The 24,131-nt window shown below is 41.4% G+C and overlaps 1 protein-coding gene across 4 annotated transcripts in view; it reads right to left on the bottom strand.

Moving 5' to 3' along the window:
- Window positions 1-22,754: 22,754 nt before the first annotated feature.
- arhgef28a (Rho guanine nucleotide exchange factor (GEF) 28a) overlaps window positions 22,755-24,131 on the bottom strand; it is a 269,023-nt gene continuing 267,646 nt past the window's right edge. For 3 of the 4 annotated variants that reach the window (XM_060913034.1, XM_060913035.1, XM_060913039.1), the window contains one exon: window positions 22,755-23,543. In XM_060913034.1, the coding sequence (XP_060769017.1) occupies window positions 23,401-23,543 (143 nt within the window). In that variant the 3' untranslated portion in view covers window positions 22,755-23,400. The remainder of the gene's footprint in view (window positions 23,544-24,131) is intronic. The other variant, XM_060913036.1, reaches the window with a different exon arrangement.

Genomic DNA, 24,131 nt, shown 5'->3' with positions numbered 1-24,131 from the left:
CATCGAAAGAAGTCAGTTGAGGTGGTTCGGGCACCTTGCTAGGATGCCCCCTGGATGCCTCCCAGGGGAGGCTCTCTGGGCATGCCCCACTGGGAGGAGACCCCGGAGCAGACCCAGGACATGCTGGAGAGATTGCATCTCTTGGCTGGCCTGGGAACACCTCGGTATTCCCCCGGAAGAGTTGGTGGAGATGGCCAGGGAGAGGGAATTCTGGGCAGCTCTACTTAAGCTGCTACCCCCATAACCCGGACCCGGATAAGCGGCAGAAAATGGATGGATGGGTTTTGAGGCAACATTTGAAAACAGTTCATTTTATGACTTAATGAGGTACGAGTTTGAAGTGACTTCAAAGCTTAGAATACCCCCACACACAAAGTCTGAGGCAGCTTGTGTAAGACCTTTAATCAGGGAGGTGTGCATGCTCCTTCCCTCTCCATCCATCTTTAGTCTCGTCTTCTTCCGCTTATCCAGGACCGGGTCGCGGAGGCAGCAGTCTAAGCATGGAAGCCCAAACTTCCCTTTCCCCAGACACCTCGGCCAGCTCCTCGGGAAGAACACCGAGGCGTTCCCAGGCCAGCCGAGAGACATAGTCCCTCCAGCGTGTCCTGGGTCTTCCCCGGGGCCTCCTCCCGGGGGGACATGCCTGGAACACCTCCCCAGGGAGGCGTCCAGGAGGCATCCGAAAAAGATGCCCGAGCCACCTCAGCTGGTTCCTCTCGATGTGGAGGAGCAGCGGCTCTACTCCGAGCTCCTCCCGAGTGACTGTGCTTCTCACCCTATCTCTAAGGGAGCGCCCAGCCACCCTGCGAAGGAAACTCATTTCAGCCGCTTGTATCCGCGATCTTGTTCTTTCTGTCATTACCCAAAGCTCATGACCATAGGTGAGAGTCGGAACGTAGATCGACCGGTAAATTGAGAGCTTCGCCTTTTGGCTCAGCTCCTTCTTCACCACGACGGACCGGTAAAGCGACCGCATCACTGCGGAGGCTGCACCGATCCGCCTGTCGATCTCACGCTCCATCCTTCCCCCACTCGTGAACAAGATCCCGAGATACTTAAACTCCTCCACTTGAGGCAGGACTTCTCCACCAACCTGGAGAGGGCAAGCCACCCTTTTCCGGTCGAGAACCATGGCCTCGGACTTGGAGGTGCTGATTCTCATCCCAGCCGCTTCACACTCGACTGCAAACCGCCCCAGTGCATGCTGAAGGTCCTGGTTTGAAGAAGCCAACAGGACAACATCATCCGCAAAAAGCAGAGATGAAATCCTGTGGTTCCCAAACAGGATTCCTTCCGGCCCCTGGCTGCGCCTAGAAATTCTGTCCATAAAAATTATGAACAGAACCGGTGACAAAGGGCAGCCCTGACGGAGTCCAACATGCACTGGGAACAGGTCTGACTTACTGCCGGCAATGCGAACCAGACTCCTGCTCCGTTCGTACAGGGACCGGACAGCCCTTAGCAAAGAGCCCCGAACCCCATACTCCCGAAGCACCCCCCACAGAATACCACGGGGGACACGGTCGAATGCCTTCTCCAGATCCACAAAGCACATGTGGACTGGTTGGGCAAACTCCCATGAACCCTCGAGCACCCTATGAAGGGTATAGAGCTGGTCCAGTGTTCCGCGACCAGGACGAAAACCGCATTGTTCCTCCTGGATCCGAGGTTCGACTATTGGTCGAATTCTCCTCTCCAGTACCCTGGAGTAAACTTTCCCTGGGAGGCTGAGAAGTGTGATTCCCCTATAATTGGAGCACACTCTCCGGTCCCCTTTCTTAAAAAGAGGGACCACCACCCCAGTCTGCCACTCCAGAGGCACTGTCCCCAACCACCACGCGATGTTGCAGAGGCGTGTCAACCAAGACAGCCCCACAACATCCAGAGACTTGAGATACTCAGGGCGGATCTCATCCACCCCCGGTGCCTTGCCACCGAGGAGCTTGCAAACCACCTCAGTGACTTCGGCTTGGGTAATGGACGAGTCCACCTCTGAGTCATCAGCCTCAGTCTCTTCAGTGGAAGACATGACGGTGGGATTGAGGAGATCATCAAAGTATTCCTTCCACCGCCCAACAATGTCCCCAGTCGAGGTCAACAGCTCCCCACCCGCACTGTAAACAGTGTTGGCAGAGTACTGCTTCCCCCTCCTGAGGCGCCGGACGGTTTGCCAGAATTTCTTCGAGGCCGACCGATAGTCCTTCTCCATGGCCTCCCCGAACTCCTCCCAGTTCCGAGTTTTTGCCTCTGCAACTGCCCGAGCTGCAGCACACCTGGCCTGCCGATACCCGTCGGCTGCCTCAGGAGTCCCGAAGGTCAACATGGCCCGATAGGACTCCTTCTTCAGCTTGACGGCATCCCTTACTTCCGGTGTCCACCACCGGGTTCGGGGATTGCCGCCACGACAGGCACCGGAGACCTTGCGGCCACAGCTCTGAACAGCTGCGTCCACAATGGAGGTAGAGAACATGGTCCACTCAGACTCAATGTCCCCCGCCTCCCTCGGAAGCTGGGAAAAGCTCTCCCGGAGGTGGGAGTTAAAGACCTCCCCAACAGAGTGCTCGGCCAGACGTTCCCAGCAGACCCTCACCATACGTTTGGGCCTGCCAGGTCTGTCCAGCTTCCTCCTCTGCCAGCGGATCCAACTCACCACCAGGTGGTGATCAGTTGACAACTCAGCCCCTCTCTTCACCCGAGTGTCCAAGACATAGGGTCGGAGATCAGATGACACGACTACAAAGTCGATCATCGACCTCCGACCTAAGGTGTCCTGGTGCCACGTGCACTTATGGACACCCCTATGCTCGAACATGGTGTTCGTTATGGACAAACTGTGACTAGCACAGAAGTCCAATAACAAAACACCACTCGGGTTCAGATCGGGGAGGCCGTTCCTCCCAACCACGCCCCTCCAGGTGTCACTGTCATCGCCCACGTGAGCATTGAAGTCCCCCAGTAGCACAATGGAGTCCCCAGTCTGAGCACCCCTCAGTACCTCTCCCAGGGACTCCAAGAAGGCCGGATACTCTATACTGCTATTTGGCCCGTAGGCACAAACAACAGCAAGAGCCCTCTCCCCAATCCGAAGGCGCAGAGAGGTGACCCTCTCGTTCACTGGGGTAAACTCCAACACATGGCGGCTGAGCTGGGGAGCTATAAGGAAGCCCACACCAGCCCGCCGCCGCTCACCACGGGCGACTCCAGAGAAGTGGAAAGTCCAGCCCCTCTCGAGGAGCTGGGTTCCAGAGCCCAAGCTGTGCGTGGAGGTGAGCCCGACTATCTCTAGCCGGTACCTCTCAACCTCCCGCACAAGCTCAGGCTCCTTCCCCCCCAGCGAAGTGACATTCCATGTCCCAACAGCCAGCCGCTGTGTCCGGGGATCAGGTCGTCGAGGCCCCTGCCTTCGACTGCCACCCAATCCACACTGCACCAAACCCCTACTGCTACCTCTGTGGGTGGTGAACCCACAGGAGGTCGGGCCCACGTCACCTCTTCGGGCTGAGCCCGGCCGGGCCCCATGGGCAAAGGCCCGGCCACCAAGCGCTTGCATACGAGCCCCAACCCCGGGCCTGGCTCCAGGGTGGGGCCCCGGCTGCGTCCTACCAGGCGACGTCACGGTCCTGGATTTTTTCTCCATAGGGATTTTTTGGTGAACTGCTCTTGGTCTGGCCTGTCACCTAGGACCTGTCTGCCTTGGGAAACCCTAACAGGGGCATAATGCCCCCGACAACATAGCTCCTAGGATCATTCAAGCACACAAACCCCTCCACCACAATAAGGTGGCAGTTCTAGGAGGGGTCCATCTTTAGTAATATCCATATTAATAAAACTTTATTTATTTTATTCATTTCTTTATTTATTTATTCATTTATTTATTTATTCATTCATTTCATTTCTGGATTTATTCAAAACTTTATTCATTTATTAATTTTTTATTTATGAATTTTTTTTATTATTTATTTTTTTATTATTATTTATTTATTTTTATGTATTTATTTATTTTATTAATATCCATCTTTAGTAATATCCATATTAATAAAATGAACTTGATCACTTAAATACAGGGAGTCATGGTTGTGTGAGGTGTGTGTAAGATGTGTACATGTGTCACTTAAGTGATTTTCCTTGATAAGGAGGAAACTTTTAAGAACTTCCGAACATGGGTCAAAGCAGTCAGTGTGTGTTTTCTTATTTAAACAAACCCCAGCCTCAGATACACACCAGGCTCTGTTAAAATTAATCGTGTTTTACAATCTCAGTTTCCACAAGAGCTTTCAATATGGCCTCATTAGATCTCATTTTACAAACACTTCAACAAGGCAAACCGTGTAGCAAACAGCTTACAAATAATTTACTATATGATTACATAAATGAAAGAAATGATATATATTAGCGGCGCTCCCGCGGAACACCATACCTAAGAAAAAATGATAAATCCATCGAGTCGATTTTTTGTGGTTTGTCCGTGTACATGTACCACCACTCATACACACCGCCTAGTGGTCAGTGTTAGTAATTACCAGTCTTACACACCACCTAGTGGCCAGTGCTAGCCAGTAAAGAAATAAAAGAGACTGGCTATGATATAAGAAAATTCTACAACCCAGAAACAGATGGGAGCTCTGCTTTTCGGCAGTGCCTAAATCTATATATTATATTGTCAGCTTGTGAATGGATGCGTGCATCTGTCCATCCGTTCGTCTGTGCATCAGAGATCCTCAGTAGCACAATATCTCAAGATCGAGTGGTTGAATGTCTGGAGGATTTCTGTGGAATAAATAAGAAAATATTAAAGAAGTGTTCCATTAACTACCTAATTTTTTAAAATATTTGTCACCACTTACTTAGAACTTCTCATTTTAGACGAATTCAAATGTTAATACAGTCTGTTCAAAAAAAGTATACATAGCAGTGTTGCTTGAAAAGCTGTCACTGTGATAGAATATTCCTTTTATATACCCCAAAGTTTTTTTTTAAATAAATAAATAAATAAACCTGGCGACTTGTCCAGGGTGTACCCCGCCTTTCGCCCATAGTCAGCTGGGATAGGCTCCAGCTTGCCTGCGACCCTGTAGAACAGGATATGAGATAGAGATAATGAGATGAGATAAATAAATAAATAAATACCCTTAAATCCACTTCAGTTAAATCACTTCGGTTTTGAACTCAGCCATGTAATTGCTTGTATGCTTCAAGGGAAAAGCATCAAAGCAAAGTAGTTTTTGCCATCACATGCCACTACTACTGCATAAAATAAAACAAGATCTTGCCTTCAATTGAAATTAAATTAGTAAAGCTCACTTTACAGTGTGTGTACAGAAGTGTGTGCGCGCGTGTGTGTAGACATTTACAGTGTGATAACCCAGAGCTTACTCTACTCTGTTGAGTCAGTACGGATGAGAAAGCGATGACACCTAATTAAGGGAGGATGAGAGGAATGGAAGGATTTGTTGAAAATGAAAGAGCACGTGAGCGTTAAGTATGTGTTTGTGTGCGATTACCATGAGGCCCTTCCCTGCATCAAAGAACTTGTGTGCATGTAATTACCATGTGTTTAGTAAACGGGCCTACACCTTGTCCTTTGTAGTGAAGGAATGCAAAGTGTAATGTGTAAACGTTTGAAAGAAACGCAATAAAAATAAATCACCTTACATAGATGTTGTGCATATATCCATGTTGGGTTCACATCCACTTCCTTTATCTACCTGGATATGAACAAATCTATGTTCTTTGGTGCATTTACACAAAACATAGTGTTCATGAAAATTCTGTTAGTTCAGAAAAAAATGGTCACATCCTGTGAGTGCTTCAGAGGTTATGTAAATGTACGTACAAGAAGCTTCACTAATGTGAATCTCAGTTGCTCAGCTTCAAATCATATATAGTAATTAATCTGTCTCAAGTTTATACACAAATTGCATTGACAAGTTTAAAGGTTTCTTTAGTTTAATTACATTTTTGTGATACTTGGCCATTTCATATTAATGGCATTAATTAAATAAATATTAAATATGGAAAAATAATAATAATTAAAGAAAGCAAGCTAAAACAAATCCATAAAGTAAGACAAATGGGCCCATTCATTCAAAGACAGATGGACTGCAATTGCTTAGCCAGCCCACTTTTCAGGCCACCATCTGCCTAAAATCCTCATCAGGAGGCAAAAACAAATATAACTGCCATCTAAAATATTTTCAGCACGGCTAGGCTTGAGGTTTTTTTCAGTGTGAATAGTGCAATATACTGTATTTTGTTATTCATCTTGTGAGAAGCGTAGATTAGTAGGCATTCTGACAAAGAAGATCGCAGCGTTGGTGTGTTTCCAGACACTGAGAAGACGAGTGAGAATGAGAACAGCATAGCATTAGGAGAGGAAGGTCTGGGTGCCTTAGGCCCAACGCCCACATTAGAGTCCTCACAGTGAGGTAAGTGAATGATGACTTAGTGGCGTAGTCACCCAGCCAAGGCTAGCACCATTGCCTCAGTAAGACATCTGCGGGGAAGTCTGCTGAATGTGCTCGGGTTACAGAAGACCGTATTCTATGACACTGAAAATTAGCCTTTAGGGGCTCCTCCAGCTGTAGTTAGTTGTATACTAGGAGACAGGGATAATGATATACAGCTTTGCCAGTCAGAGAGGCATGTAAATTAGAGAAGGCAATGTCTAATGTTGTCGTATGCTTTGACTCAGTCCCAAAGTGCATGTTAGATCACCAAATTGCTGGATGTCCAGGTAGTGCTCTGATAATATATGGGCTTTGCTGATAACTGGAACAAATTTGAAGGTAAAGCTGGCCTTTTCGGACAGGATCCATGTCATTCAGGAAAGTGCTGCTCTCGTTTCTTGCTGCATAACTTATAGTTTTATTACAGGCCAAGGTAATCAGTGATGATCCAGAGCTGTGGCCCAGCAGCAGAAAAACAGCATAAACCAACTGGTTACTAACTACTTTGAGTCAATACTCAGGTTCCACCATAGTGAGACTGTATGCTCATGCTAAGTGAAACAAAAATGTAATAAAAAAAAAATCCTACATGCACACACACCAGCCACTTTATTAGGAACACCCATTCACCTGCTGTTTTATGCAGTTATCTAATCAGCCAATCCCTTGACAGCAGCACAATGCATAAAATAATGCCGATACAAATCAAGCGCTTCAGTTAATGTTCAAACATCAGAATGGGAAAAATTGTGATTTCTGTGATTTTCACTATGGCATGAAGTGTTGGTGCCAAATGGACTGGTTTGAGTATTTCAGAAACTGCTGATTGCCTGGGGTTTTCACAAACAACAGTCTCTAGAGTTTATACAGAATTGTGCAAAAAATAAAAAGTTCTGTGGGTGGAAATGCCTTGTTGAGAGGTCAGAGGAAAATGGCCAGATTGGTTCGAGCTGCCAGGAAGGATACCTTAACTCATAATTGCTCTTTACAACCGTGGTGAGCAGAAAAGCATCTCAGTATGCAACAGCAGACCACATTGGGTTCCACTCCTGCCAGCCAAGAACAGGAATCTTAGAATCAAGAACAAGTTCCTATTAACTTGGCCAGTGAGAGACAGAGAGAATGAAATCTACATCATGCATTTTCTGTGTTGATTTTATGTATCACTCAACTCAAAGAAGTCATCCAAAGCAGAATCTTGCTCTTGAAAAAAAAAAAAAACTTTAATTGATAAATCCTTAAAATCTTTGGGGAGTTGAATATTTCTGATTGCAATTTTGTGTGTGTGTGTGTGTGTGTGTGTGTGTGTGTACGTACGCGTATATATGGGTCTGTCACAGAAATTGGGTACTGTGGGGGTACCCCACTAAATATACTCACAGTTAATAAACTATACAGTTTTGAATGGTGATGTTGGTTTTAATTTGAAATAAAATGATGAAAGAAATAATACAAATAAAACAATCTTTGATGTGAATACTCTTCAGAATTTGGTAAAAATTCTGCAAATTTGTGGAAAAATGGCGGCTTGATCTGGGACATGATAAATGATTGACTACATCGCATTTCCTTAAAAAGGTTGTAGTCCACTGAAAAGTCTACAGTTATCACATTGTATTTTAAGTTGTAACTTTATACACCTAAGGATTGCTGCGCTCACAGAATAATCATAACCATAATAAAACATCATGCAAAATATTTGATCACCGTTGTAACTCTATTTTCCGCATACCCAAAACCAATACGATTGTGTGTTTTGATCTAAATGGAAAGCCTCAGGGTTGAGGTCACTACCTCACCAAAAGTAATAACTTCATCACTACCCCATTTAAAAATTTAGCTATAAATCTGCGATTTTGTTTTTTAAAATGAAAGCTGAAAGTTAGGTATAGAATATGTTTCTTACAGAATATGTTACAATGGTAGCTGGTCTTGTATGAATTTCTGAGCTATAAAATGAGTTGTGGTCTATTTTTTACCATAGCGTGTTATTTGTGTGCGGGGAAGAACGCACATTAACAATTTGCATATGTAGAATGGAATTTTCCACTCCAACAGTGAGAAGTTGCTCGTGCTTCCATTTGCGGTCTTTCTGTTACGCGGGTGATCTGTTCAGACGTCATCACTGAAAAGGTGAGTCTTGCAGTATAAGGCAATAGAATGCTTATTTTTCATCTTACTTTCATATTTTGTAGTGTTTGCGTATTTTTGGCCAATATTTTGCAACCATGGTCAATTTAGATCGAACTTTTGATAGAATCTACAGCCAGTCATTTTGCCCCGCCCCCTGCTCTGTCAGTGTGATGTCCCGTTTATATATATATATATATATATATATATATATATATATACACACACACACACACACTAGTGCATCTCAAAAAATTAGAATACCATGAAAAAGTTCCTTTTTTTCATAATTTAATTCAAAAAGGTAAACTTTCATATATTCTATATTCATTACACATAAAGTGAAATATTTAAAGCCTTTTTTTGTTTTAATTTTGATAATGGCTTATAGCTCATGAAAATCAGAAATCCAGTATCTCAAATTATTAGAATATTCCCTAAGATCAATCAAAAAAAGGTTTTACAATACAGAAATGTCCAACTTCTGAAAAGTATAATATACACTCAATACTTGGTTGGGGCTCCTTTACCATGAATTACTGTATCGATGCGGTGTGGCATGGAGGTGATCAGTCTGTGGCACTGCTGAGGTGTTATTGAAACCCAGGTTGCTTTGATGGTGGCCTTCAGCGTATCTGTATTTTTGGGTCGGGTGTTTCTCATCTTGCTCTTGACAATACCCCATAGATTCTCTATGGGGTTCAGGTCAGGCAAGTTGGCTGGCCAATCAAACACAGTAATATCATGGTCAGCAAACCATTTGGTAGTAGTTTTGGCACTGTGGGTAGGTGCTAAGTCCTGCTGGAAAAGGAAATCAGCATCTCCAAAAAGCTCATCAGCAGATGGAAGCATGAAGTGCTCTAAAATCTCCTGGTAGATGGCTGTGTTGACTTTGGACTTGATAAAATACAGTGGACCAACACCAGCAGATGACACGGCACTCCAAATCATCACAGACTGTGGAAACTTCACACTGGGCTTCAAACACCTTGAATTCTGTGCCTCTCCACTCTTCCTCCAGAGTCTAGAACCGTGATTTCCAAATTAAATGCAAAATGTACTTTCATCTGAAAAGAGGACTTTGGACCACTGAGCAACAGTCCATTTCTTTCTCTCCTTAGCCCAGATAAGACATTTCTGACATTGTCTCTGGCTCAGGAGTAGCTTGATATTAGGAATGCAAAAGTTGTATCCCCTTTCTTGAAGATGTCTGTTCGTGATGAGTCTTGATACACTGACACCAGTCTCAGTCCACTCCTTGTGAAGCTCTCCCAAGTTCTTGAATCAACTTTTCTTGACAATCCTCTCAAGACTGCAGCCATCCCTGTTGCTTGTGCACCTTTTCCAGCCACCCTTTTCAGCAATGACCTTTTGTGGCTTACCCTCCTTGTGGAGGGCATCAGTGATCATCTTCTGGACAACAGTCAAGTCAGCAGTCTTCCCCATGATTGTGGTTGTGTGTACTGAACTAGACTGAGAGATACACTGTGTTCATACTGTTTTACTCAAACTCGAAATGAAATATTCTAATATTTTGAGATGTTTTTTTATGTTTTTGTACTGTATGCCATACTGATTAAAATAGAAAAATGTTTGAAACATTTTAGTTTATGTGTAATGAGTCTATAATATATAACATTTTCACAATATTCTAATTTTTTGAGATGCACTAGTGTGTGGTGCAGAGCACCAGTTGCTTGTCACAAACACCACCTTCCAGATGAAAAAACACCATAAAACCACCTGGCAACATCCAAGATCTAAACACTGGCACCTTTTGGACTACATCATCGTCCGCCAAAGGGACAGACAGGACGTGATGATCAGCAGAGCCATGCGTGGCGCGGAGTGCTGGACTGACCACCGCATGGTCAGATCCAAATTACGCCTGGTCATTCCACCTTGCCGCCCTAAGACAGCCCCAAACAGAAGATTGAACACCACCGCTCTCTCCAACCCAGACATGATTAATGATCTCCGTCGCCACCTTGCATGCAACCTCGCTCATATCCCGGAGGAAGCTGATGCCAAAGACTGGCCAGCTCTATCTGTAGCCATCCACTCTGCAGCCTCAACAGCCCTTGGCACCAAGGCCAAACAGCATCAGGACTGGTTTGACAATAACTCTTCCCATATCCACGTGACCCTGCAAGAAAAACAGCAAGCCCACAAAGCCCTGCTCTCCAACCCACAATCCTCCATGCTAAAAGCCAATTATACCAAGGCTAGAGCCAAAACACAACTGGCACTAAGGGCCATGGAAGACACCTGGTGGCTGGAGAAAGCAAAAGAAATTCAACATCTTGCTGATTGCAATGACACACATGGCTTCTACGATGCCATCAAAGCTCTCTATGGACCAAGGAAGCAAATCTTCACTCCTGTTCGATCTGCTGCTGGAGACAGCCTCCTAAAGGACCGCCAAGAGATCCTTGAGTGCTGGGCCAAACACTTTAAAAGTCTCCTCAATCACACCAACCCTGCAGACCCGAACATCCTTGACAAACTGCCAGTTATGCCTCAGATGCAACATCTAGACATCCTACCACACTTCTCAGAAACATGCAAGGCTATCAGGAGCCTAAAAAACAACAAAAGCCCAGGACCTGATGGTATCCCAGCAGAGGTGTTCAAACATGGGGGCTATCTCCTCACGCGCCGTGTACACCTCCTGATCACCCAGATCTGGCAGTCTGAGAAAGTACCACAAGACTGGAAGGATGCCAACATCATTGTCCTCTATAAGCAGAAAGGGGACAGAGCAGACTGTGGCAATAGTTGAGGAATATCACTCCTCTCTACAGCAGGCAAATTCCTAGCAAAGATTATGCTCTCCCGGCTGGTGGAGTACATCTCAGAATGTACTCTCCCTGAAACACAGTGTGGCTTCTGGAAGACCAGATCCACAACCGACATGATCTTTGCTCTATGGCAGCTACTTGAGAAAAGTAGAGAGCAGCACAAAGACCTCTACATCACCTTCATCGACCTCAGCAAAGCCTTTGACACCATAAACCGTGACATGCTCTGGGAACAACTCTGCAAACTTGGTGTACCACCCAAATTCCTCTCCATCCTGCAACAACTACATGATGGCATGCAAGCCAGAGTTGTTATGGGAGGACTCCAGTCTGAGCCCTTTAAGGTCAATGTTGGGGTGAAGCAAGGCTGTGTCCTGGCACCAGTACAATTCAACCTCCTCCTCTCAGCAATCACCCGACTGTTCCACCGTGCCCTGCAGCACAAAGATGGTATAGACCTGGAATACCGCCTTGATGGTAACCTGTTTAACATCCGACGGCTCCAAGCTCATACCAAAACATCAACCTGCCACATCCATGAGCTCCAGTATGCAGATGACTGTGCTGTCCTGGCACACAGCCCAGACTCCTTGCAGCATGCCTTGGACACCATCTCAGTGCTGTATCAGTCCTTTGGTCTTCAAGTAAACACCAAGAAGACGGAGGTCATGGCGCAACTCTGTGCTAAACCCCCCTCATCTGTTGGCTTCCATATCAATGGCAGTCCACTCAGCTTTGTTCACTATTTCATGTACCTGGGCTCCACACTCTCTGCAGACTCCTCCCTTGACAGAGAAATATACTACCGGATCAACAAAGCCTCATCAGCCTTTGGGCACCTTAGGAAAAGAGTATTTGACAACAACAACTTAAAAATCAGCACCAAAGTAGCAGTCTACAATGCAGTCTGTGTCTCCACCCTACTCTATGGGGCGGAAACATGGACCCCATACAGATGCCACATAAATAGCCTGGAGATGTTTCACATCAGAAGCCTCCAAAAAATACTCAACCTGTCCTGGGAAGACCGCATCCCCCACACTGACATTCTGACTGCGACTGGCACCACCAGTATGGAAGCAGCTCTGGCCAATAGGCATTTACGCTGGGTTGGCCACACCATTCGCATGCCTGGCTATCGCCTCCCACGCCAAGTCCTGTATGGACAGTTGCTCAACTCCAAGCGGGCTGCTGGTGGCCAGAAGAGGCGATACAGGGATTTTACAAAAGAACTCTTGAAGCACTGCAACATCAACCCTGGCATGCCTGGGTTGGGCATGCCTGCTCCATCTGTGGAAGAGTGTGCGGCTCCAAGATTGGCCTCCATAGCCACATGAGGTGGCATCAACGCCAACAACGTTGAACCCTCCCCCCAACCCCTGGAGCAAGCATCATCATCGGACACGATGGACAGCTAAGATGCGTGTTTGTGTGTATATATATATATATATATATATATATATATATATATATATATATATATACACACACACACACACACACACAAACATACATATATATATATATATATATATATATATATATATATATATATATATACACATACACACACACATACATATACACACACACACACACACACACAGTCGTGTTCAAAATAATAGCAGTGTGTTTTAAAACGTGAGTAAAGCTCAAAATCCTTATAATAGTTTTTATGTCCATGCATTGGGAACACTGCACATTATATTCTACATCAAAACATGAAGAAAAATGTATGAATATTTTAATTACTTTACAGAAAATGAAGAAAAATGAATATTAGGCTGTTCAAAAAAATAGCAGTGTCTGCATTTTTCATTACAAACTCAAATATTTACTGTATAAACTGAAAAAAAATCTTTAGGATTTAGCATTCCTGTGAATCACTAAACTAATATTTAGTTGTATAACCATGGTTTCTGAGAACTGCTTCACATTTGTGTTGCATGGAGTCGACCAACTTTTGGCACCTGTGAACAGGTATTCCAGCCCAGGATGATTTGCCAACATTCCACAATTCCTCTGTATTTTTTGGTTTTGCCTCAGAAACAGCATTTTGATGTCACCCCACAAGTTTTCTATCGGATTAAGGTCCGGGCATTGGGCTGGCCACTCCATAACTTTAATTTTGTTGGTCTGGAACCAAGATGCTGCTCGCTTACTGGTGTGTTTGGGGTCATTGTCTTGTTGAAACACCCATTTCAAGGGCATTTCCTCTTCAGCATAAGGCAACATGACCTCTTCAAGGTGGTGCTTGCACCACCATGCTTCACTGTCTTCAGAGTGTACTGTGGCTTGAATTCAGTGTCTGGGGGTCGTCTGACAAACTGTCTGCGGCCCTTGGACCCAAAAAGAACAATCTTACTTTCATCAGTCCACAAAATGTTTCTCCATTTCTCTTTAGGCCAGTCAATGTGTTCTTTGGCAAATTGTATCCTCTTCAGCACATCTTTTTTTTTTTTTTTTTTTTTTAACAGTGGGACTTTGCGGGGGCTTCTTGCTCATAGATTAGCTTCACACAGGTGTCTTCTAATTGTCATAGGTAGCTTCAGACCATCTTTGATCACATGGAGCTTATCATTGGCTGAGTCTTTGCCATTTTGGCTATTCTTTGATCCATTCGAATGGTAGTCTTCCGTTTTCTTCCACGTCTCTCTGGTTTTGTTGTCCATTTTAAAGCACTGGAGATCATTTTAGCCGAGCACCCAATCATTTTCTGCACTTCTTTATATGTTTTCCCCTCTCCAATCAACGTTTTAATCAAAGCATGCCGTTCTTCTGAACAATGTCTGGAACGACCCATTTTTCTCAGGTTTTCAGAGAGAAATGCATGCACAACATGTGCTGGCTTCATCCTTAAATTAGGGCCACCTGATTGACACCTGTTTTTTCACAGAATGAATGACCTCACTAATTGAACTCCACACTGCTATTATTTTGAACACATCCCTTTCACTTAATTATTCAAATACACAGACTCAGGAGCATCCATATCATGAATGTTGGGTCTGTTGGTTTTCTATGACTCTACTACACCTACAGGTAAATTATTTGCCATGTACTAATATAATTTCTACCAAAAACAGTGATTGATCTGGTTAGTCATGTTGGACTGCTATTATTTTGAACACAACTGTATATATACACACACACACGCACATACATATATATATATATATATATATGTGTGTGTGTGTGTGTGTGTGTGTGTATATATATGTGTATATATATATATATATATATATATATATATATATATATATATATATAAAGTGTGTGTTGGTATGTTATGTATTTTCTTTTTTTAAATATGCAGTAGTGATATGGCCACACTGTATGGAGAGGAAATCACTATTTCTTGCCACAGTCAGCTGGAAGTAGATCTTCTATTCCTTAGAATAATAAACAAAATAAGTAAAACACTCATTATAATGCAGTACCCACTGCCTGAAAGTCCCACATAAATCCCAACAAAAAAGCACATCTAAACAAGTCAAGAATTTAAAGCAGATGCAAATATTGTAGGTACTTTAACCAGATATTACTGGTGTGTGAAAGCAACCAAGATGTGATCCACCTATGTACATTTTAAACTTACAAACTCATGTGGGCTGCATAACTCTCACGAACAGACTGAACTACACAAAAGGACCACCTCTAAATATTTTTAAAAAAAAATCTTTGAATTCAAAATAAAAAAAACCACCAAACTGGACTTAAGGCACCCATACCAGCACCACACCCAAATAACATCTGTTCAGCAGTGCTCTTGAAGTGGTTTGTTTGACTGAGGAAGAAAGTAAAAGGTGGCCAACAAGCAGTGCTGTGCAAAGCAAGAGATGATCTGACCTAAAAAAGTGCATAAAATAACCAGTGTGTATACAAGGGAGGTTTAATCAATACAATGCAAGTTGAGCGCAAATTGCAAAACAATTTTTTAAAATCCAGTGACTGATCATTGTGTTAAATACCTTTGTATACAACATTACATGACCTCTCTGTTTCCACTGCTAGGTGTTGCCATAGAAACAGTGAAGTGAGGAAGGAAAAAGAACTCTGGAACACTTTTATAACTTTGGAAACATAAAATGTTAAGTTTTGAGTGTTTTTAAAAATCAACTCACATCACCACCAACAAACCTGTCACTGAAATACTCTCCCCCCCTCTACAATTTTTATTGAAGTACATGGCAGTTAATACTACTTACAGTAAACTTTTATTCCACGAAATTGAGTCATGCACGGGTTGATAGCTGACGAGGCGCGTAAAAAGCCATGTATGACGAGATTGAGTGGAATAATTGTTTTATTATATCCACATTCACTGGATTTTGAGAAACAGAGCATTTTTATTTTTTGCAAAATCATTTCCACTTAGGCAGACTTCTTAAAAACCTATCGATGGCTGCACGAATTGACTTTAGTGGGTTGTTTGTTTGTTTTTTTTGTAGAAAGTGCTGTCTTGCTGTCATGCTGAGATATAGAATAGCTTTAGACATTTATTTAATTCTTCCTTGGACATTTCAGTTACGTAATTCTCAAACTTCTTTGAGCTTTTGAACCAGTCTCAAAAAATTCAACAAATTTGAATGCTTAAAGATGAAGAATGTAAACAAACTGGCAAAATGACAGTAACAATTTGTGAAAAATGCTATAATAATTCTTGGGGGGAAAAAAAGATACGTTCTGACCATCAAGTACTTTTATTCCATATTTTATTGCTTTTTTGTATTTTTGGGGGGTTTGTTTTTGAGTAGTTTTTATTTCGTCCTTGGTTGGTTGGTTCAGCAAAATGCTCCGCCATTTTGTTTTTCTTTACTCACTGTACTACACTACTACCACTACTGATAGCCTAGTAGTAGAGTAGCCAATCAGAGTGCACAATTGCTCATATCCAGTGAATGTGGATATAATAATCATGATTATCAGTGCTTAAGAAAGTCCAACACACTGGACTTTCTTATCTTCAATTCTACCATCAAACTGGCAAAACATCAAACCCAGCCATAATCATCTTTATTCGAAGATTTCTGAGACACGTCACTATTTCTAAAACAAACTATAATAATGTATATGATAAGGTGTGATAAATTACAAAGAGTAATTTTTACATGCCATACAATTGTATAAAACAGTCCATATATACAACATATTGAGTTCATACTGCACAGTATGCATAAAATAATAATAAATAAAAGTAATGAATAAAGCAAAAAAAAAAAATGGAATCAAAAGCTCAGGGGGGTTTGTATGGACAATTTACAGAATCTGTGTTATTACACATTTTAGTGAAATTGTAAATACAGTATATTGAAATACAGTAAAACACTTGATGGACTTATGACACAATCTGTCATTGAAGTGCTAAGTGAGTATTTCTTTTGGAATAAAGAGCACTGCACAGTTAGGGAGTTTGTGTAGTCCAAATACAGAGCCAATTCACAAAGGAATGAAGATCTTTCTTTTTACAACCTAAAAAAAAGGTGCTATTTCCAGTGCATTTACAACAACCCATAAGTATGGTGCATGCATATTCCAAGAAATCAGTGCTTGATGGATTTAGGCAAATTAAACTGCAGGGAAAAACTAAATTATGGAGTGCTATGACTTGTCATGCAACCATGTACAATAGTAATGCACTTGTTGAAAGCCATTTTAATCTCAACATGTTCTGAATTAAATGTTGAATCTGTTATTCCCAAGTACCCATAAACCTGCATCTTCCCCTCAGAATACTTGACCTCTGAGGATTACCCAAAGATTTGCTCCACCAAACCTGGACATAAAATGTTTTGTTACAGGATTAGTTACAGGATTGCAGGACACAAGATACATGGGTGCAAGTATAAAATTTTCAAAAACCTGAAAAGTCTGACAAGGTCAGACATGCATGGCGCAGCCATGTGGGTGGGGTGGGAGGGGGTGGTTACAAAGGGGGGGGTGAGCCCCCCCTTAGGGCTCAAAAAAAAATGTAAATTACAAGTTAAAATGGTTGTCTCTCATGCAAACATTTATAATATTAATAGTTATATGATTTGCATATTCACATCAAATGTTTAATACATTTCATAATTCATCTGAAATAATATTTCAAGTACAAGGCTTGATATTTCAAAAACATCTAGCAACTACTAATTGAAAATGTTGAAACAGCCATTTTTAATATGCTTTTGCTGTGATACCTTTTTTACAATATATACACTGGAATAGCTGCGTTGGTCAAACAACGTGCTGTGCGCGTGAAACATGATATCACACATGTATAACACCGTGAAACAACGGGCTAGTCAGGACCACTCGTCGGTGAGCGGCGTATAAATTGAATGAGGTTTGTGGCGAAGACGAGATGAAAAGATTTGTCTCATGCAGAGACTGTACCGCGGTAACCCGGTAATACGCTGAGAGTAGAGCCAATGATTTTCCATTTCAAAATCTGGCTTTTTCCATTTCGGACAATGAAAAATTCCGTTTCAATTCCGTTTCACAATTTCAGTTCAAAATTGTTCTGTTTGGCTTCAATTTAGTAATTCTGGCTGGCATAATTTTACTTGGTTTTCAAAGTATTGCATCTCTAGACACAAATGGTCCTTTGCATGATGAAGTCATTCATGAAAAAATATATATAATAAAACAATTACACTGACAGTAAGCTGATAAGCATTAATAAAAAAAAATTAAAGTGGGATCACAGATTGAGACAACTCAAAATATTTTACTTGACATACTGATAACAGATAAATCAAGAAACTCGGATCACCGTTAACTAAAAACCCATCTCATATATAATATATGCAATATAATAGCATGTATAATATCTCAATATAATATTGAGAGTACTGATAAATAAATAGGGATACATTTTCAGTAATACTTACTGAGCCTGTAATGACAATACTCATAACTGACTGTTTAAAAATATTACTCTATATCCATCTTTTTTAGTACACCACAAACTCATGAAACAATGTTTCCCTACAAAACAGAACACACTCTCAAACAGACTAGAATAGTTTGACTTTGACTGTAATGACAGTCCTGAATGTTCCTTGCAGATCAATCATTGCGCGCTCTCAGAGTACCGAGAAATGCTGCTCGATATCGCCATTATGATAGAGCATCATAAAGTTGTTTAATCTTAATGTTGGTCTCCGTGAGACTGAATCTTCTGTCATTTAGAAGATGTTTATACATGGAAAAGAAGCGCTCAACGTCCACACTCGCCACTGGCAACCATATGGCATCCTTGGCCACCAGAGCATTCGTTTCTTTTAAGCGGTCGCCATTCTGGTTGCGACGCGGGGAGCGAATCTGTAAACAAGCAGCTCATTGGCTGGCTAGGTGTGCCACAAGCCAATCACAATCGCTGACAAAGCTGCCTTGACCAGAAAGGCATGTCTGCTTGGGCGTTAGCGGCAGTTACACTTTGACACGCGAGCAATGTTTCACTATAAAAATTCTGTAATTTCCGTCCGTTTTCCGCGATCGCAGAAAATCATTGGCCCTATGAGAGTGAGACAGTGAGAGGGCCACCCCCCCCCAAAAAAACTTAACGGATTTACACGATTTGGAAAAATGACTTTTTCAGAGCCGAAAAAACCGGAGCTTCCGGCACATGCCGAAAAACTTGCACCCATGCAAGATATAGGGGTATGGATGCAGAATTTGAAATTACATTATAAAATCTGCTATCAAAAACATGTCTAAATTAAATATAAATGCATCCAATCAGGACATTCATATAAATAATCATTCTCTGTCATTTCCATGAGTGACAATGGTTTCTGAGAAACAAGACTGGAGTGCTTTAATAAAGCAGCACAAATACTTAATTTCATATCCACTGCAAGAAATGTGTCAACGTACGGTAGTGTCTAGTTTTGGGATAGACAGCTGTGTTAAGTAAGCCTCAGCTAGCACAGAATATGGTGTGTGTGTGTGTGTGTGTGTATGTTAAGCAAGTTAGAATTGAGTAACCTACAGTGGTGCTTGAAAGTTTGTGAACCCTTTAGAATTTTCTATATTTCTGCATAAATATGACCTAAATCATCAGATTTTAACCCAAATCCTAAAAGTAGATAAAGAGAACCCACACTGCAAAAAATAAAAATCTTAGGAAGTTTATTTGTCTATTTTCAAGGCAAAGCATCTAGCCACCCTTATTATAAGACATAATTGCCCAACAAGCAAAACCTCATTTAGCTAGAAAGGCTAGTTTTTAGACAGTCCATCTTGAAAATCTTGTATAGACAAAATGTCTTGAAAAAGTCTTATTTGGAGCACCTTTGAAAATAAAACAAGTTTTTTTTTAAAACAAGTAAGTACATTTTGGACATTTGTCAAATGCAGTTCATCTTGTTTCAAGAAAAAAAAAGTATGCTTGTTTTGGGAATAAATGAACTTTACTGAAATCTTTGAATCTTTCATTACAATTCAACTCCACCTTACATATCCTAAGTTTACTGCGACTGTTTTCTCAGTCATTCAGAGTGAGGTCCTTCTAGATGCTGTACATACTCTAGACCAGACAAGTGCCTTCAAAAAGGCTATGAGTGAGTGGAGGGCATTTTAGTGAGGTCTTTTTGGAATGCTGTGAGTTAAGTTCAGTGGTTTTTTTTGGGGGGGGGGTTTGTGCCTGATCTTGTAAACCCCTCGTGCACATGAATACTCAGTGCCCCCAAAATGCACTGTTGCTTTGGCATTGTGTAAGCACTGTAAGTCAAAATGCGTAGACTTTTTTTTTTGTGCCTGATCTTGTAAACCCCTCGTACACTGCACTGTTGCTTTGGCGTTGTGTAAGCACTGTAAGTCAAAACGCGTAGACTTTTTTTAATTATTATTATTATTATTATTTTTTGGTGCCTGAGGTCCTGGGGAAGTGGAATCTTAAGAGATGTTTTAATGTTTGAATGTTGAAATGGGAAAAAAAAATAAACTTGTTGCAATGCTACACGTGTCGTCAACTTGATTCAAGATAGTCTCTGGTATCTAGAGTATTTTACTAATTACAGGTCACAAAAGGAGAATCTTTTAAGTTAGCAATGCTTAGTTGTAGAATTTAACAATTCTAATATTAGTATATTTATCTTAAATTCAGTTTTTACTGCTAAGACTTTGTCATGAATTTAAGTGAAATACCCTTAAAATGAAATAAATAAAAATGACTTGAATGGCTAAATGTAAGAAGTACGATCTTGTTATGAGAACTATTTTGATTATTTTGAGTTAATCAGATCTTGCATAATAAGTTCCCCAATCTTATTTTGGAATTATTTCATCTAAAAACAGGTTAGATTTTTCATCTTACTTTAAGAAATCTTACCAAGTCAAATTTGACTAGTTCATTGGCAGATTTTTTTCACCTGATTCAAGCAAATATGCTTTGTTTTAATCTTTTATTTCTTATTTTTGAAAGGCCATTTTTTGCAGTGCAGTTAAACAAATGAGACAAAAATATTATACTTGGTCATTTATTTATTGGGGAAAATGATCCAATATTACATACTGTGAGTGTGAGTGGCAAAAGTATATGAACCTTTGCTTTCAGTATCTGGTGTGACCCCCTTGTGCTGCAATAACTGCAACTAAATGTTTCCAGTAACTGTTGATCAGTCCTGCACACTGGCTTGGAGGAATTTTAGCCCATTCCTCCATAAAGAACAGCTTCAACTCTGGGATGTTGGTGGGTTTCCTCACATGAACTGCTCACTTCAGGTCCTTCCACAACATTTCAATTGGATTAAGGTCAGGACTTTGACTTGGCCATTCCAAAACATTAACTTTATTCTTCTTTAACCATTCTTTGGAAGAACGACTTGTGGGCTTAGGGTCGTTGTCTTGCTGCATGGCCCACCTTCTCTTGACATTCAGTTCATGGACAGATGTCCTGACTTTTCCGTTAGAATTCGCTGGTATAATTCAGAATTCATTGTTCCATCAAGGATGGCAAGCCGTCCTGGCCCAGATGCAGAAAAACAGGCCCAAACCGTATACTACTACCACCACCATGTTTCACAGATGGGATAAGGTTCTTATGCTGGAATGCAGTGTTTTCCTTTCTCCAAACATAACACTTCTCATTTAAACCAAAAAGTTCTATTTTGGTCTCATCTGTCCACAAAACATTTTTCCAATAGCCTTCTGGCTTGTCCACGTGATTTTTAGCAAACTGCAGACAAGCAGCAATGTTCTTTTTGGAGAGCAATGGCTTTCTCCTTGCAACTCACTCTGCCATGCACACCATTGTTGTTCAGTGTTCTCCTGATGGTGGACTCATGAACATTAACATTAGCCAATGTGAGAGAGGCCTTCAGTTGCTTACAAGTTACCCTGGGGTCCTTTGTGACTTCGCCGACTATTACACACCTTGCTCTTGGAGTGATCTTTGTTGGTTGACCACTCCTGGGGAGGGTAACAATGGTCTTGAATTTCCTTCATTTGTACACAATCTGTCTGACTGCGGATTGGTAGAGTCCAAGCTCTTTAGAGATGGTTTTGTAACCTTTTCCAGCCTGATGAGTATCAACAACGCTTTTTCTGAGGTCCTCATAAATCTCCTTTGTTCATGCCATGATACACTTCCACAAACGTGTTGTGAAGATCAGACTTTGATAGATCAATGTTCTTTAAATAAAACAGGGTGCCCATTCACACCTGATTGTCATCCCATTGATTGAAAACACCTGACTCTAATTTCACCTTCAAATTAACTGCTAATCCTAGAGGTTCACATACTTTTGCCACTCACAGATATGTAATATTGGATCATTTTCCTCAATAAATAAATGACCAAGTATAATATTTTTGTCTCATTTGTTTAACTGGGTTCTCTTGATCTACTTTTAGGACTTGTGTGAAAATCTGATGATGTTTTAGGTCATATTTATGTAGAAATATAGAAAATTCTAAAGGGTTCACAAATTTTCAAGCACCACTGTAATTCCATCTGTTTTACTGCCTGAAGCTTATAATGCTGACCCTAGGGAAGCCCTTTAAATCTATCTCTCTCTCTCACACACACACACACACACACACACACACACACACACACACACACACACACAAGGAATTAAGTCTTCAAAAAATACTAGACTTTTCATTTTAAAGCAAATTATTGAGTAAATGCTTTTTAAATGTCTTTTTAAATAACTACAGGGAATCAAATCAGAAAGGGATGAGGATTGGCTGCCTCAGCCCTGCCAACTTTCACGTTTTTTTAATCAGACTATGCTACTCTACTGTAAGTTACTGCACTTAAAAATGTGCAAAAAGAGCTTTCCCACTCAAAAAAGGTAGCTGAACTAAATGATATGTGAACCTGCAATTATTATACAGCTTTGAACTCATCAATATTATTGACTGACACCCTGGAAGCCCCGCCCTCTTCCTCCCATCTAACATTCATAATCTTGTCTTAATTTTCCCGCTTGAAAGATGTGCTGACGTGGAGAACGTTTTGTTTGAAATAAAATCTATGAGCATATGTATATCGACTCCATCCCCAGCAGAACTATGCACTGTTCCTCTACAGGGTTGGCAGGTCTGGAGCTGCCTGTGGGTCATAGTGAAACAGTAAAACCAATTCTTCAAACCATCCATATGAAAAATTGGGAATGGAACGAAGAAAGCAATTTGAGAAGATTTTGGTGAAATATGATTCCTATGTTCCTCAACATAATTAATTGTGAACAAGATTTTGTTAATGCTTGTTAACAATAGAAAAACAAAGCAAGTGTGAAAGTGTGTTACCATTTTCTTATGATTACAAATCCGAGAGTCCCAACTGCCTTGATCTGGATCGAAGTGCGAATACTTCCATATGAGTACGGAAAAAGTGCAAATGTAAAACTGAAAGACCGCAACAAAATATGAAATCATTCTGATGTAAAAGTTTCACCCTCTATTGATTATTTGTGTTGATGGTATCAGTGCAATTTCTCTACCAAAACAAAGTACTGCTTTCCAGCTACTCTTCAATGGGTTTCAATTCTGTTTGTGTTTACATCTGTGTGAGCTCTGGAAGGAACTTAGAGATACACGATTTTCTCCTCTCCATCAGGATCTTGGTTCTCCGTTTCCATGGAAACAATGGCCTGTGGCACCAAGCAGGCATCACCTTGATAAATCCCTGACCCCACTGCCCCTGCTGTATGGATTGTGGGACCAACATCTGGGGGGGGAAATAAATATTAGCAGTATCAGTATCAACGCAGTCTTAAAAATCTTCAAAAAAAAAAAGATTTTGCAAGACGATGAATAATGTTCATACACACTAGAATTATCTATGGAGAAGGTCAACATTCAAAATAAGAATGGTTAGAGCTGGTCTAAAATGGTGAGACAGCCAGAGTTAGTGTTTTATGGTTCTATAGGAGAGTAAAATAAATATTTTGAACACATCAGATCTAATGGGGGTATCATCACTGTTTTAATTAATAAGATAAATTAACTGCCTAAATTGCCTCCATGAGAGCTCAGTGACGGTGCTTTTTCACTGAACCATGATGTGAGCCAACGTAAATTAACAGTGTTTACACCCTTACACTCCCAGTTCTGCTCAAACCTACCAATGTTCAACATTTAATCATCACATATTTGGTTCTGTTTAAGATCCACTGTTTATATATATACACACACACGCAAATGAATGCACTGTCTTGCCACTTCTGGGCACAAATACAGCATATACCTTCTACTGGTTTTCCCACCTCTACCTTGTATCCACCTGTGTTTTCAACTCTGGAGTACAAACGATCCC

Source organism: Neoarius graeffei, chromosome 28, assembly GCF_027579695.1.
Source record: "Neoarius graeffei isolate fNeoGra1 chromosome 28, fNeoGra1.pri, whole genome shotgun sequence".
Classification (NCBI taxonomy): Eukaryota; Metazoa; Chordata; class Actinopteri; order Siluriformes; family Ariidae; genus Neoarius; species Neoarius graeffei.
This window is presented reverse-complemented; position numbering and strand designations above follow the sequence as displayed.